The sequence below is a fragment of the Pseudophryne corroboree genome, chromosome 6 (genome assembly GCF_028390025.1).
Source record: "Pseudophryne corroboree isolate aPseCor3 chromosome 6, aPseCor3.hap2, whole genome shotgun sequence".
Lineage (NCBI taxonomy): Eukaryota > Metazoa > Chordata > Amphibia > Anura > Myobatrachidae > Pseudophryne > Pseudophryne corroboree.
In genome coordinates this window covers 27,521,751-27,533,675 of record NC_086449.1, presented here as the reverse complement: position 1 = coordinate 27,533,675, position 11,925 = coordinate 27,521,751, and the positions used below count along the sequence as shown (strand labels likewise).

Here is an 11,925-nt window from a genome sequence, read left to right as displayed (position 1 = left end):
ATATTATGTAATCCCCCTATCCAGGCCCATCTGCATTGCTCACCGTGCACCTGGGACAGAGCCACTCCCCGTGCGGGATGTCGGGCAGTGGGGGGTTCAGGCAGTGGATGTGGTAGGAGGAGACGCAGGCGTCGCAGCACAGCAGCTCTCCCCCGTCCTTACACACGCGGCAGAACTCCATGTGATCGTCTTCCTCTTCCCGTCTCTCCCGCCGATGCTCCTCCAGCTCCTCCTCCTCCAGTTCCTTGGCTTCCCACTGGACTCCTTCCTTCTCCTGCCGTGGGGAATCAAATATATCACAAACACTACAGGGCATATTAATGGCACGCAAAATAATTTTCACTCGTCACTTCACTGGTGGACTCAGCATAGCAGGGTACGGCCTGAGGCCTGTTCCCCCCAATGAAATCAGCCACAAAAAAAGGATTTGTTGCAATTAACAGGAAACACAAGTTTATTGGCTGATGCAGGACGTCGGGTATATGTGATGCCAGTCATAAATGTCCTTTGGGTAACGGAAGCCTACAGCCTTTAATATACTTATCTCTCATAGGTCACCAGTACTAAGTCAGGACAGCTGTCCAGGTCTATGCATCGGCGTTTCCACTTACACAGTGTGGGCAGCTCCACTTGCCCTGGGGGGCATGTTCCAACTCTGGCTCCAGGCACACCAGGTGATAGGCGCGTGGGCATGTGTCACACAGGATGATCTCGCCGCCCTGCTGGCACACCTCGCAGTAGTCCTGGTGGTCTGTTTCGTAGCCCTCACCTGCAGACACCCCTTCCTCCAGGGCAACTGAAATTGAAGACGCAAGAAGAGCAGTAAAAGAGTTACGTGATGGGAAATCGTAGATAACCATGAGCCAATGAAAGGCGGAGAAAAAAAATCAGATGACTTATCTATACTTCTCTTCTTACCATAATATTACAGCCGTCCAATCTCTTTTCTCTTTCCGCCTACTGCTTCACCATCTACTTCCTTCCCCTTTTATACTTTAACTCTCGTCTCCCCGCGCCTTACCTTTTTTCTTTTTTCCCGCTGGCCTCCCTCTCTTCCTCTTTACCCTTCCCGAGCTGTCCGAGGGGGCGGAAGAGCTGTGGACGCTGGAATTCTCCAGGTCAGAAGCTTCCGCAAGTTCCATCTCCTCGCTCTGCAGGAAAGCAACATCAACACCACCTCATCAGCGTAACGCCGTACAATCGCAGCGGTAACAACAGGGGGAACAAACGCTATAATCCACAAATTCCTGATCTCTGCTGTTATCACTTAAATGGGAATCCAATTAGGAGGGATTTAGGCCGCCTATGGACTTTTCTACGTTTGCAAGGTGTCTCCTTGCTGATGGCCCAGGAGGGAATGGACCCCACTTCTTTCTGAACAGTCTATCCCCCTATATGCCAATCATCTTATTGGTAAGTCCCTCTATTCTGCTTTTTCCATTGTTCTCCTTTTCGTCTACTCAACATTTACTCCCCCAAATCAAACTCGGCGCCCATTCTTTTGGGAAAACGCATGCAAAAAGGGCCCACCCCACCCATCTTATTGTGGACTCAGATGGGGCTCGAGGGCTAAATGTTCCTATCAAGGCAAGCTTGGAGAAATCTCTATCAAGCTCTTGAGAATCACACTCTCCAAATTCTCCAAGGATGCTGCTACCCAGTTTTTGGACTCATTGACTCCCGGGCGCTCACTACATCCCACAGGTTGACAATGGGCCTTATTCAGGTTCGGGGCGTGCATCTGACACGTTTCATCAGCACTGGTGCACTTACCGAACTACCAGCCTTGCGTTTCACTCCTCCCAGCTTGATCTTCATCAGGGCCACTTTCTTTTTGGCTGGCTTTTTTTTGGCCTCAGGTTTTCGGATGACTTTGCTCTGCTTCTTGTGGCCGGGACCTGGGACAGAGGTAACAGTGAGGCGGCATACAGGCGAGAGAGTAAGTGAGGAAGAGGTGACGGCACACTGCAGCGATGGCCTGGGGCTCATTAAGAACAAACACTGCAGAGATTATACAAGGGGCACGTCATGCTGCTTCTCGGGGCTCACCCTTGCCTTCCTTGGTCTTGGCTCTGCGGATTGGCATTGCCTGGGGCACGCTGGTAGAAGAAGGGAGGATGACAGTCACTTGCTCGGCCACTGCTGCTGCAGCAGCTGCCGCCGCTGCCGCCACCGCTGCGGGAGATGACTTGAAAGGGTTGTTGGTACTGAATTCCCGCCACTTGGCACCCAGAATGGTCATCATCTTAGACATGGGGATTTTGGGATTCTTCTTGGCAATGAGAGGCCTAAAGGTACACAGGGACAATGAGCTTGTAGCGTGACACAGAAAGGAGGGAGCTATGAGCCTGCCCCTCCCCCTGCAGGGTGACACAGTAACACAGACAGAGGGGAGCTATGAGCCTGCTGCTCCCCCTGCAGAGTGACACAGACAGAAGGGAGCTAGGAGTCTGTCCCTCCCCCTGCAGGGTGACACAGACAGAACTGAGCTAGAAGCCTGTTCCTCCCCCTGCAGATGACACGGTGACTGAGATAGAAGTAGCTATGAGCCTGTCCCTCCACCTGCAGTGGGAAGAGTAAGGTCTGTCCGACCCTACCGCACATAACTCTGATCTGAATTACCTCATGAACTGGCTGAACGCCTTGTAGTTTGTTAGCGTGTGATAATCATCATCTGTGAAAACGTGATCCACATCCTCCAATCCCCAGCTGGACAGCAGCACTGCGGAGGACTTCTGCTCCACCTGCCAGAATAAAATAATATGGACGCTTAATTGGATATGTAACACGGTCGGAGCTATAGCCATGTAGTGGCCCTACTCTTGCTCTCTCCTCAGCTCAACACTGATTGTAGGACCTTGGGGACAGACCTTGCGCTCTTCAACCACCTCTTCATCTTTCTTCCGCTTCTTGCTTTTCTTCTCTTTCTTTTCTTTGTGTTTCTTCTTTCTCTTCTTCCCTTCCACCTCAGCATCGCTGTCCTGGGAGACCTGATCTCCGATCCCCTCATCCCAAAGCAGATCCTCGTCACTGTCCTGAAAGAATTGTATGGACATGGAGATCTTTATATATTTACTTATTTTGTAGATAAACTGAATGCTTCTCGAGAAGCCTGTTGGGGCAGGCTGGAACAATGGGGTACAGAAGTGCCTGCCGGAGCATGAGTACGTGCCTAAATGTGCAGTGAATTCCGAGCTCCACTCTCACTCTATATCCCCCTAGCTGGGGGAACCTCAGATTTGTCTACCGCAGCCCTAGCACATGGAAGAGACTAGGCGGCGAATTAAGAGGGTTCTCCAACAACCAGCAGCTAAAGCCAAAACAGAAGAATGGTCAATCAGATACTTCCCATGACTGAACCAAAGCAGACCTATGGCACTTTCCCAGTCACGCACAAGAGGACGACTCTAAAAAGGAGATTTATGGTAAGAACTTACCTTTGTTAAATCTCTTTCTGCGAGGTACACTGGGTTCCACAGGGATAACATCGGGGTGTAGAGTTGGATCTTGATCTGAGGCACCAACAGGTTAAAGGCTTTGACTATTCCCAAGATGCACAGCGCCACCTCCTCTATAACCCCGCCTCCGTGCACAGGAGCTCAGTTTTGTAATCCAGTCCAATGCAATAGCAGGTAAAAGAGACGACAACCGTTAGTAGCCACATACACCACATTCTCACGACAGGAGAAGGTATCAGCGGCTAATGCCATACAAACCCAAAGAGGCTAAGTGCGTCAGGGTGGGCGCCCTGTGGAACCCAGTGTACCTCGCAGAAAGAGATTTAACAAAGGTAAGTTCTCACCATAACTCTCCTTTTCTGCAGCGGGGTACACTGGGGTTCCACAGGAATAACATCGGGGATGTCCTAAAGCAGTTCCTCCTGGGAGGGAACGCACTGTAGCGGGCACAAGATCCCGGCGTCCAAAGGAGGCATCCTGGGAGGCGGAAATATCGAAGGCATAGAACCTTATGAACGTGTTCACTGAGGACCATGAAGCCGCCTTGCACAATTGTTCAAGAGTCGCACCACGGCAGGCCGCCCAAGGAGGTCCAACAGACCGAGTAAAATGGGCTTTGATGGTAGCAGGAGCTGGAAGGCCAGCCTGTACATAAGCATGTGCAATCACCATTCTAATCCATCTGGCCAAGGTCTGCTTGTAAGCAGGCCAGCAACATTTGTGAAAACCAAAAAGGACAAAGAGAGAATCAGATCTTCGAAGAGAAGCCGTCCTCTTCACATAAATACGGAGAGCCCGTACCACATCCAAAGACCGCTCTTTGGAGGATAAACCTGGAGATGTAAAGGCCAGAACCAAAATCTCTTGGTTAAGGTGGAAAGATGACACTACCTTAAGGAGATAACCAGGGCGAGTTCTAAGAACCGCACGGTCACGGTGAAAAATCAGAAAGGGTGACTGAAAGGACAAGGCACCCAAGTCTGAAACCCGTCTAGCAGAGGCAATAGCCAGCAGAAACAAAACTTTAAGAGTAAGTCATTTAAGGTCTACAGACTAGAGGCTCAAATGGAGACTCTTGAAAGGCATCCAGAACAACCGACAAATCCCAAAGAGCCACAGGCGGGACATAGGGAGGTTGAATCCGTAAAACACCCTGAGTGAAGGTATGAACATCAGGCAGTCGCAATTTTTCTCTGAAACCAAATCGACAAGGCAGAAATATGAACCTTGAGGGAGGCCAGACGAAGGCCTAAGTCCAGGCCCTGTTGCAGAAAAGCCAAGAGTTTGGAGGCACTGAACTTGTATGCATCATAATTATGTTGCACACCAAGCAAAATAAGAATTCCAGACCCTATGATATAGCCGAGCAGAAGCCCGCTTACGGGCCTTCAACATAGTTTGAATGACCGCCTCAGAAAACCTTTGGCCCTTAGTACGGAAGCTTCAAGAGCCACACCGTCAAAGCCAGCAGGGCCAAATCCCGATAAACACAAGGGCCCTGAACGAGGAGATCTGGGCGCTGCGGAAGCAGAAGAGGACGCTCTATCGATAGACCTTGCAGGTCTGAGAACTAATGCCGTCTGGGCCACGCCGGAGCAATTAAAAGTTGTATTCCTCCCTCTTGCTTGAACTTCCTTATCACCCTGGGCAGAAGTGACACCGGAGGGAACACGTACGGCAGCCGAAATTTCCATGGAATTGCCAGTGCGTCCACGAACGCTGCTTGAGGCTTGTGATTGTGTCGAGACGCCATCAGGTCTACATCTGGTAGACCCCACTGTTCCACAAGGAGTTGAAAGACCTCCGGATGAAGGCTCCATTTTCCAGTGTGTACGTCCTGATGACTGAGGAAGTCCGCTTCCCAGTTTAGAACCCCCAGAATGAACACTGCCGATATGGCTGGCAGTTGGCGTTCCGCCCAACTCAGTCTTTGACACTTCCATCAGTGCTTTGCGGCTTCGGGTGCTGCCTTGATGATTTATGTATGCCACTGTGGTGGCATTGTCTGACTGTACCTGAGCAGGCCTGTTCTGTACCAGAGGCATGGCTAATGTCAACGCATTGTACACTGACGCAATTCCAGAATGTTTATCCGGAGGAGAGATTCCTCCCTGGTCCACCAACCCTGAAGAGAGTGTTGCTCCAACACCGCGCCCCAACCCCGCAGACTGGCATCCGTCGTCAGAAGGACCCAGTTGGAGATCCAGAATGGACGACCCCTGCTCAGTTGATGGTCCTGCAGCCACCAAGTCAGTGACAGACGGACCTCCGGAGTCAAGGATATCATGTGAGACATGATCCAGTGAGGCAGGCCGTCCCACTCAGAGAGAATTAACCTCTGCAGAGGGCGGGAATGAAATTGAGCGTACTCCACCATGTCGAAAGACGACACCATGAGGCCTAGCACTTGCATCGCCGAGTAAATTGACACACGTGGGCGAGAGAGGAAGCATCTTATCTTGTCCTGAAGCTTCAAGACCTTCTTCGGAGACAAAAACAACCGCTGGTTGTGGGTGTCCAATACTGCTCCCAGATGCACCATGCTCTGAGCAGACACCAGGGAAGACTTCTTCCAGGTGATGAGAAACCCATGGGCTTGCAGGAATTGGACCGTCAGTTCCAGGTGACGAAGAACCTCTGGGGAGTTCGCCAGGATCAACAAGTCGTCCAGATACGGCAGGATCCTGATACCCTGATGGCGGAGTAGGGCCATCAGACCAAAAGGCAAGGCCTGGAATTGAAAATGTAGGTTGCCAATAGCAAACTGCAGGTATTGTTGATGCGACACTGCAATAAGTATATGCAGGCAAGCATCCTGTATATCCAGGGATATCATGTAGTCCTTGGGCTCCAGGGCCAGAACAATACAGTGAAGAGTTTCCATACGGAATTTGGAAACTTTCACAAATTTGTTCAGAGACTTGAGGTTGAGAATGGGCCGAGAAGATCCATTCGGTTTCGGGACTAGGAACAGCGTTGAATAGTACCCCCTGTCTCTCTGAGCCAGAGGCACCGGGCACTACCACTCCCGTATCCAGGAGGGATTGTACCACCAGAAGGAGAGTTTTTGCTTTTACCGGATCCGAAGGGATGTTTGTTGAGCAAAACTGGCAAGGAGGACGTTTCTTGAAAGGGATGGCATATCCGCGAGTGACGACTTCCCTTACCCAGGCATCCTAAGTGGTCTGTAACCACACCTGAGCAAACCGTAGAAGTCGGCCCCCCACCCTGGGATCCCCCAGAGAGAGGCCCGCCCCGTCATGCAGCAGGCTTGTCTGTTTTGACAGCAGGCTGACGGGCAGCCCAGACATGTTTCGGTTTGGGCTTAGTGGATTTGAAAGTGTGAGCCTGTTTCGGGTACGCCTGACCCTTTGCTTTACCTGGAGGTCGAAAGGAACGAAAGGAAGTACTCTTAGCCTTCGGGGCTGAAGGAGTAATACTAGGCAGACATGCAGTCTTAGCAGACGCTAAGTCACTGACAATCTTGTTGAGATCTTCCCCAAAAAGAATGTTTCCCTTAAAAGGGATTACCTCCAAGGTCTTTTTCGAGTCCAGATCTACCGACCAGGACCGCAACCAGAGGATCCGGCGAGCCAGAATAGACGTGGTAGACGCCTTGGCCGCTAGGATACCTGCATCCGATGCCGCCTCTTGAATGTAATGAGAGGCTATAACAATGTACGAAAGACACTGTTTTGCATTATCAGAAAAATTTAACGGTAGCTTCAACTTCCTGAACCCAGGCCTCTATAGCTTTAGCAGCCCAAGTGGCCGCAATAGTAGGCCTATGCACAGCCCCAGCCAAAGTGTAAATGGACTTCAAACAACCCTCGACACGCTTATCCGTTGGTTCCTTCAGAGAAGTGACGGTAGTGACAGGCAGAGCAGATTATACCACCAGACGCGCGACATGTGAGTCCACCGGTGGTGGCGTATCCCAATTTTTGCTTAACTCTGCAGCAAGGGGATAGCGATCTACCATCTTCTTAGACAAAGAGAATTTCTTTCCTGGATATTCCCAGGATTCCTGACGTATGTCAACTAAATGGTCAGAATGTGGTAAACACTAACTTAGTAACCTTCTGACGCTTGAACTTATCTGGTTTCTTAGAGGGAGCCGGTGGTTCTTCGTCGTCATCAATTTGAAGAATCAGCCTTATAGCCTCTAAGAGGTCAGGAACATCCACTTGGGTCAGGGATTCCCCATCAGAAGCATCTGCATCAATGTCTGAGGGATCAGTATATGCGCCATCTTCATCAGAAGAAGTGTCTGTAACATGTGTGGATTGTGAGGACGTAATGGCCCGCTTAGATGACCCCTTGGTCTTAGGCAGGCGAGGGATAGGATTTTGCTTGGCCAAAGACTGATTTCATTACTGTAACTGAGAGGACAGCGTATCAGCCCATGGTGGATTAACAGCAGGGACAATATGTGGCTGCAATGGCACAGAAGGTCCCATAGAGGGCGCACGTCTAGTCACCAGCGTAGTCAGTAAATTAGAAAATGTAGCCCATGGTGGGTCAGTAGTTGCCCCCGTTGTAGTAGACTGACTGAAGGGTACTCAGCTGCAATATTTTCCTCAGAGACATCCATGGCATGAGCACTGCAGGATGCAGGGTCAGTCACAGAATCCTCACCCTGATGAGCTGACATTATAAGAAAACTTTACCTTAGGGTGGAACAGTACAATATAAGCAGACAAAGTACCTAACAAAAATCCCACCGGATAGTGTGACTACAGGCAGAGCACACACGGAGGATTTAAGAGGTATATAGTGACTGTAATACACAGAGAAAAATACCAACAGAGTATATCCTGTGATAACCACTATATTATATGAAAACCCTGACGCACAGAGTCGCCCTCAGGGTACAGAATATAGGGATAGCAGTAGATGGGAGATACACGGAATAGAAATCACACAGCAGCTGTTGGCACACACACACAGTCACATGTACAATGCAGAAATGATCACAAATAACAATAAAACTGCACTGGACTAGTACTACTGTAGTACCTGCACTACACAAGTAAACCTAATTAGGTATATAGATGTATCAATGCACAGTAAAGACTGAATGTATATCACAGGGTATTTGTACATAATATTCCTGACAAAGTGCACTTGTTCTTAACTAACACTGTCTAAAGACATGTAGAATACTTAAGTGTCCTGTAAATGCACAGCGCTGATGATGCAGGCGGCTTTACAGAGGAGACAGTGCCCAGGATCAGCGCAGCTGTGTGTAATGGCACCCAAACGCTGACAGGGAGTGCGGGAGAGAGAGTGAGAAGCAGCTCCAGGGCGGGAACATTAGCAGTAAATGGCGCCCTGGGGCTGGGGGAGGGGCTACAGGTCAGAGCCAGATCCCCTTGCTGGACTTCACCACCAGGTACCGCGGGCTGTATAGGAACGGATTATTACTAAAATCCGACCAGTGCCCTTGCCCCCGTGGTCTAGTGGGGTCCCTGCACGGCCACAGTGTCAACACCAGCGCGAATGGTCTGCCTCCCAGAGACCGCGCCAGATCGCGGTTTGCAGCGGGTCACGCCCGGGGAACCCTCTAACCTCCTCCTTGCAGCGGCCACGCGATCACGGAGAGCGGCGGCGGTGTGTGTGTGTATGCCCTAAGTAAGAACCAGAGCCCTCCGCTGTAGTTACCCGGCAACCAGGGCACTGGAGTGTAAAGCGCCGCTGGGAGGTGAGGGAGCCGCAGCACGATGTGTCATAATGACACATAGCACTTTTAAGTGCCTATGCTGCGGATCTGAAGTCTTCTTTATTCAATTGAAAGCTGTTGTCAGCCTGCACTGCAGGCACCAACTTACAAACTGAGCTCCTGTGCATGGAGGCGGGGTTATAGAGGAGGCGGCGCTGTGCATCTTGGGAACAGTCAAAGCTTTTAGCCTGTTGGTGCCTCGGATCAAGATCCAACTCTACACCCCGATGTTATCCCTGTGGAACCCCAGTGTACCCCACTGCAGAAACCTGCAAATTAAGGGGGTGAAACCTTCACTAAGCTTAGGCGAGATACTGAACCCAGGGCCGGAAGCATGACTAAGGGTCCCTATCTGACCTGGATCTGTAGAAAACCAATTGAGATAGGAGACGGAGGAGAAAATTCTCCTCACTCTGCACTCTAGAGCGACTGACCAGCACAGCGAGCTTTCTCATGGCCTTCACTCAAGCGGGCCGCACCAGGCTGGCGCTACCACTCATAGGTGAGGATTGCAGTAAGAGGCGGCTGTCTGCACCTCAGCCTGGATTCTTAAGTCTGTCAATGCTGCCAGACAGCTGTGACGTAAAAGTTTAAAATGAAGATTCTGCTGATGCACCATTGCTAAGGAGCATTCCAGCTTTCCGTAATTAACTCTACCGTTCTTCCGGTTAGGGGTTAGTGAGGGGTAGAAGCTCTGACTTCACTGACAACTTCACAAACCCATGCTCCCGCAGGTCGGAATATTGCATTTGCACAAAATGCAAGTTGCTTAATGAGTTTTTTGGCTCGCAACAGATGCGTATGAGGGAGGGGGTAACCTAGGCAAGAAAAGACACAAAATTACCCCCAGCACGCCACAATAAGCCAGAAAAAAAGGCCAGCGCTCTACAGGGTAATAAAATGCAGGAGAATCAGTCACACACATTGCAAATATATTGTAAGCCACCCTTCACGTCAAAGCGCCCCTGCTAATGAAGTCCTAACCCACAATAGCAGGGGTGCTTTGACGTGGCGGTTGTCTTACCATATATTTGCAAAAGTGTGTAACTACAGTGTGTGGCCACCTTAAAGAGTACACACTTTACTTCAAACCAGAATAAACTCTTGAGTACAATCATTCTATATATGAAAAGAACTGTCACTGCCGTATCTGGACAGGTATAGTTCCTAGGTGTAACTTTGCGAGTTATCGATTATGTTACTATAATATTAGATAAGAGAAATGACTAAGTGGTCAAATTAGCATATTTGCTTAAAGAGTATGACAGTAACATTGCAAACGAAGCCCTCAAGCTTTCCCGATAACATATATAATTAAGGATAGCCAATGACAACAGGGTCCCAAGCGAGAAACCAGGTCCCTTACTGGCTTTTTCCGTTTGCGTTCTCGGATGATCTTTATCTCTCTTGGTTTGTCTTTATTCTTCTTCTTAGGTCCTCGCTTTTTCTTTGCGACAATTTCGGGAGAAGGGGTTGGAGAAAGGTCGTCTTCATCTTCTGTAAAATAGAAAAAAATAGAAAAAATGACGGAGAAAAAGAAACGTGTAGCGTGATTTTTTTTAAAGGAATAAAGTATAACAGGGAAAGGTGGATGGTACTTTAACTGTTATTAAGAAAGACAGTACATATACCAAAGTACACTACACAATACAAACAGAAATAAATAAAGTGACTAAATAAAACAACAGATAAAATAAACATACACGGAAAAAAACAAAAACATACAGTGTGTCAGGTTTAGCTGCTTCATGCTGCTAAATCCGGGACTTCAGGCCGCAATTAGCGCGATAAAATAATGGGCGCCCAAACCATTGCATACCGGGGGGAAATGCAATTTTGGAGTCGCCCCCTAATTCTCCAGGAATTAATATAAAATAAAGAGATTCAATTGTACAGGGGGGAGGGGGGGGGGGGGGGGGGTATAGGTATATTTACTAAAGTGCAGATTTATAGAAGTGGAGATGTTGCTGAAAGCAACCAATCAGAGTCTCCTTATCATTTATCTAGCACCTTCTAGAAGATAATAGCTAGAATTTGATCAGTTGCTATGGCCAACATCTCCACTTCTATAAACCTGCACTTAAGTAAATATACCCCTTTGGGCCTTATTTTTTTTAAGTGACAATAATTCAAAAGGTAATACCCACCTGGTTTTGCCTTTTAAACTACTGCCACTTTATAAATACAGGTTGAGTATCCCTTATCCAAAGTGCTTGGGACCAGACGTATTTTGGATATCGGATTTTTCCGTATTTTGGAATAATTGCATACTATAATAAGAATTTACTTACCGATAATTCTATTTCTCGTAGTCCGTAGTGGATGCTGGGAACTCCGTAAGGACCATGGGGAATAGCGGCTCCGCAGGAGACTGGGCACAAAAGTAAAGCTTTAGGACTACCTGGTGTGCACTGGCTCCTCCCCCTATGACCCTCCTCCAAGCCTCAGTTAGGATACTGTGCCCGGACGAGCGTACACAATAAGGAAGGATTTTGAATCCCGGGTAAGACTCATACCAGCCACACCAATCACACCGTACAACCTGTGATCTGAACCCAGTTAACAGCATGATAACAGAGGAGCCTCTGAAAAGATGGCTCACAACAATAATAACCCGATTTTTGTAACAATAACTATGTACAAGTATTGCAGACAATCCGCACTTGGGATGGGCGCCCAGCATCCACTACGGACTACGAGAAATAGAATTATCGGTAAGTAAATTCTTATTTTCTCTGACGTCCT

General features: G+C 48.9%; 1 protein-coding gene across 5 annotated transcripts in view; it reads right to left on the bottom strand.

The window, feature by feature from the left end:
- CHD3 (chromodomain helicase DNA binding protein 3) overlaps nucleotides 1-11,925 on the bottom strand; it is a 74,480-nt gene that overhangs the window by 46,862 nt on the left and 15,693 nt on the right. For all 5 annotated transcript variants that reach the window (XM_063930822.1, XM_063930823.1, XM_063930826.1 and 2 more), the window contains exons 2-9: nucleotides 10,547-10,677; nucleotides 2,871-3,035; nucleotides 2,623-2,744; nucleotides 2,050-2,288; nucleotides 1,774-1,898; nucleotides 1,022-1,151; nucleotides 612-796; nucleotides 44-274 (exon numbers count right to left, since the gene is read on the bottom strand). In XM_063930822.1, coding sequence (XP_063786892.1) covers nucleotides 44-274; nucleotides 612-796; nucleotides 1,022-1,151; nucleotides 1,774-1,898; nucleotides 2,050-2,288; nucleotides 2,623-2,744; nucleotides 2,871-3,035; nucleotides 10,547-10,677 — 1,328 coding nt within the window. The remainder of the gene's footprint in view (nucleotides 1-43; nucleotides 275-611; nucleotides 797-1,021; nucleotides 1,152-1,773; nucleotides 1,899-2,049; nucleotides 2,289-2,622; nucleotides 2,745-2,870; nucleotides 3,036-10,546; nucleotides 10,678-11,925) is intronic.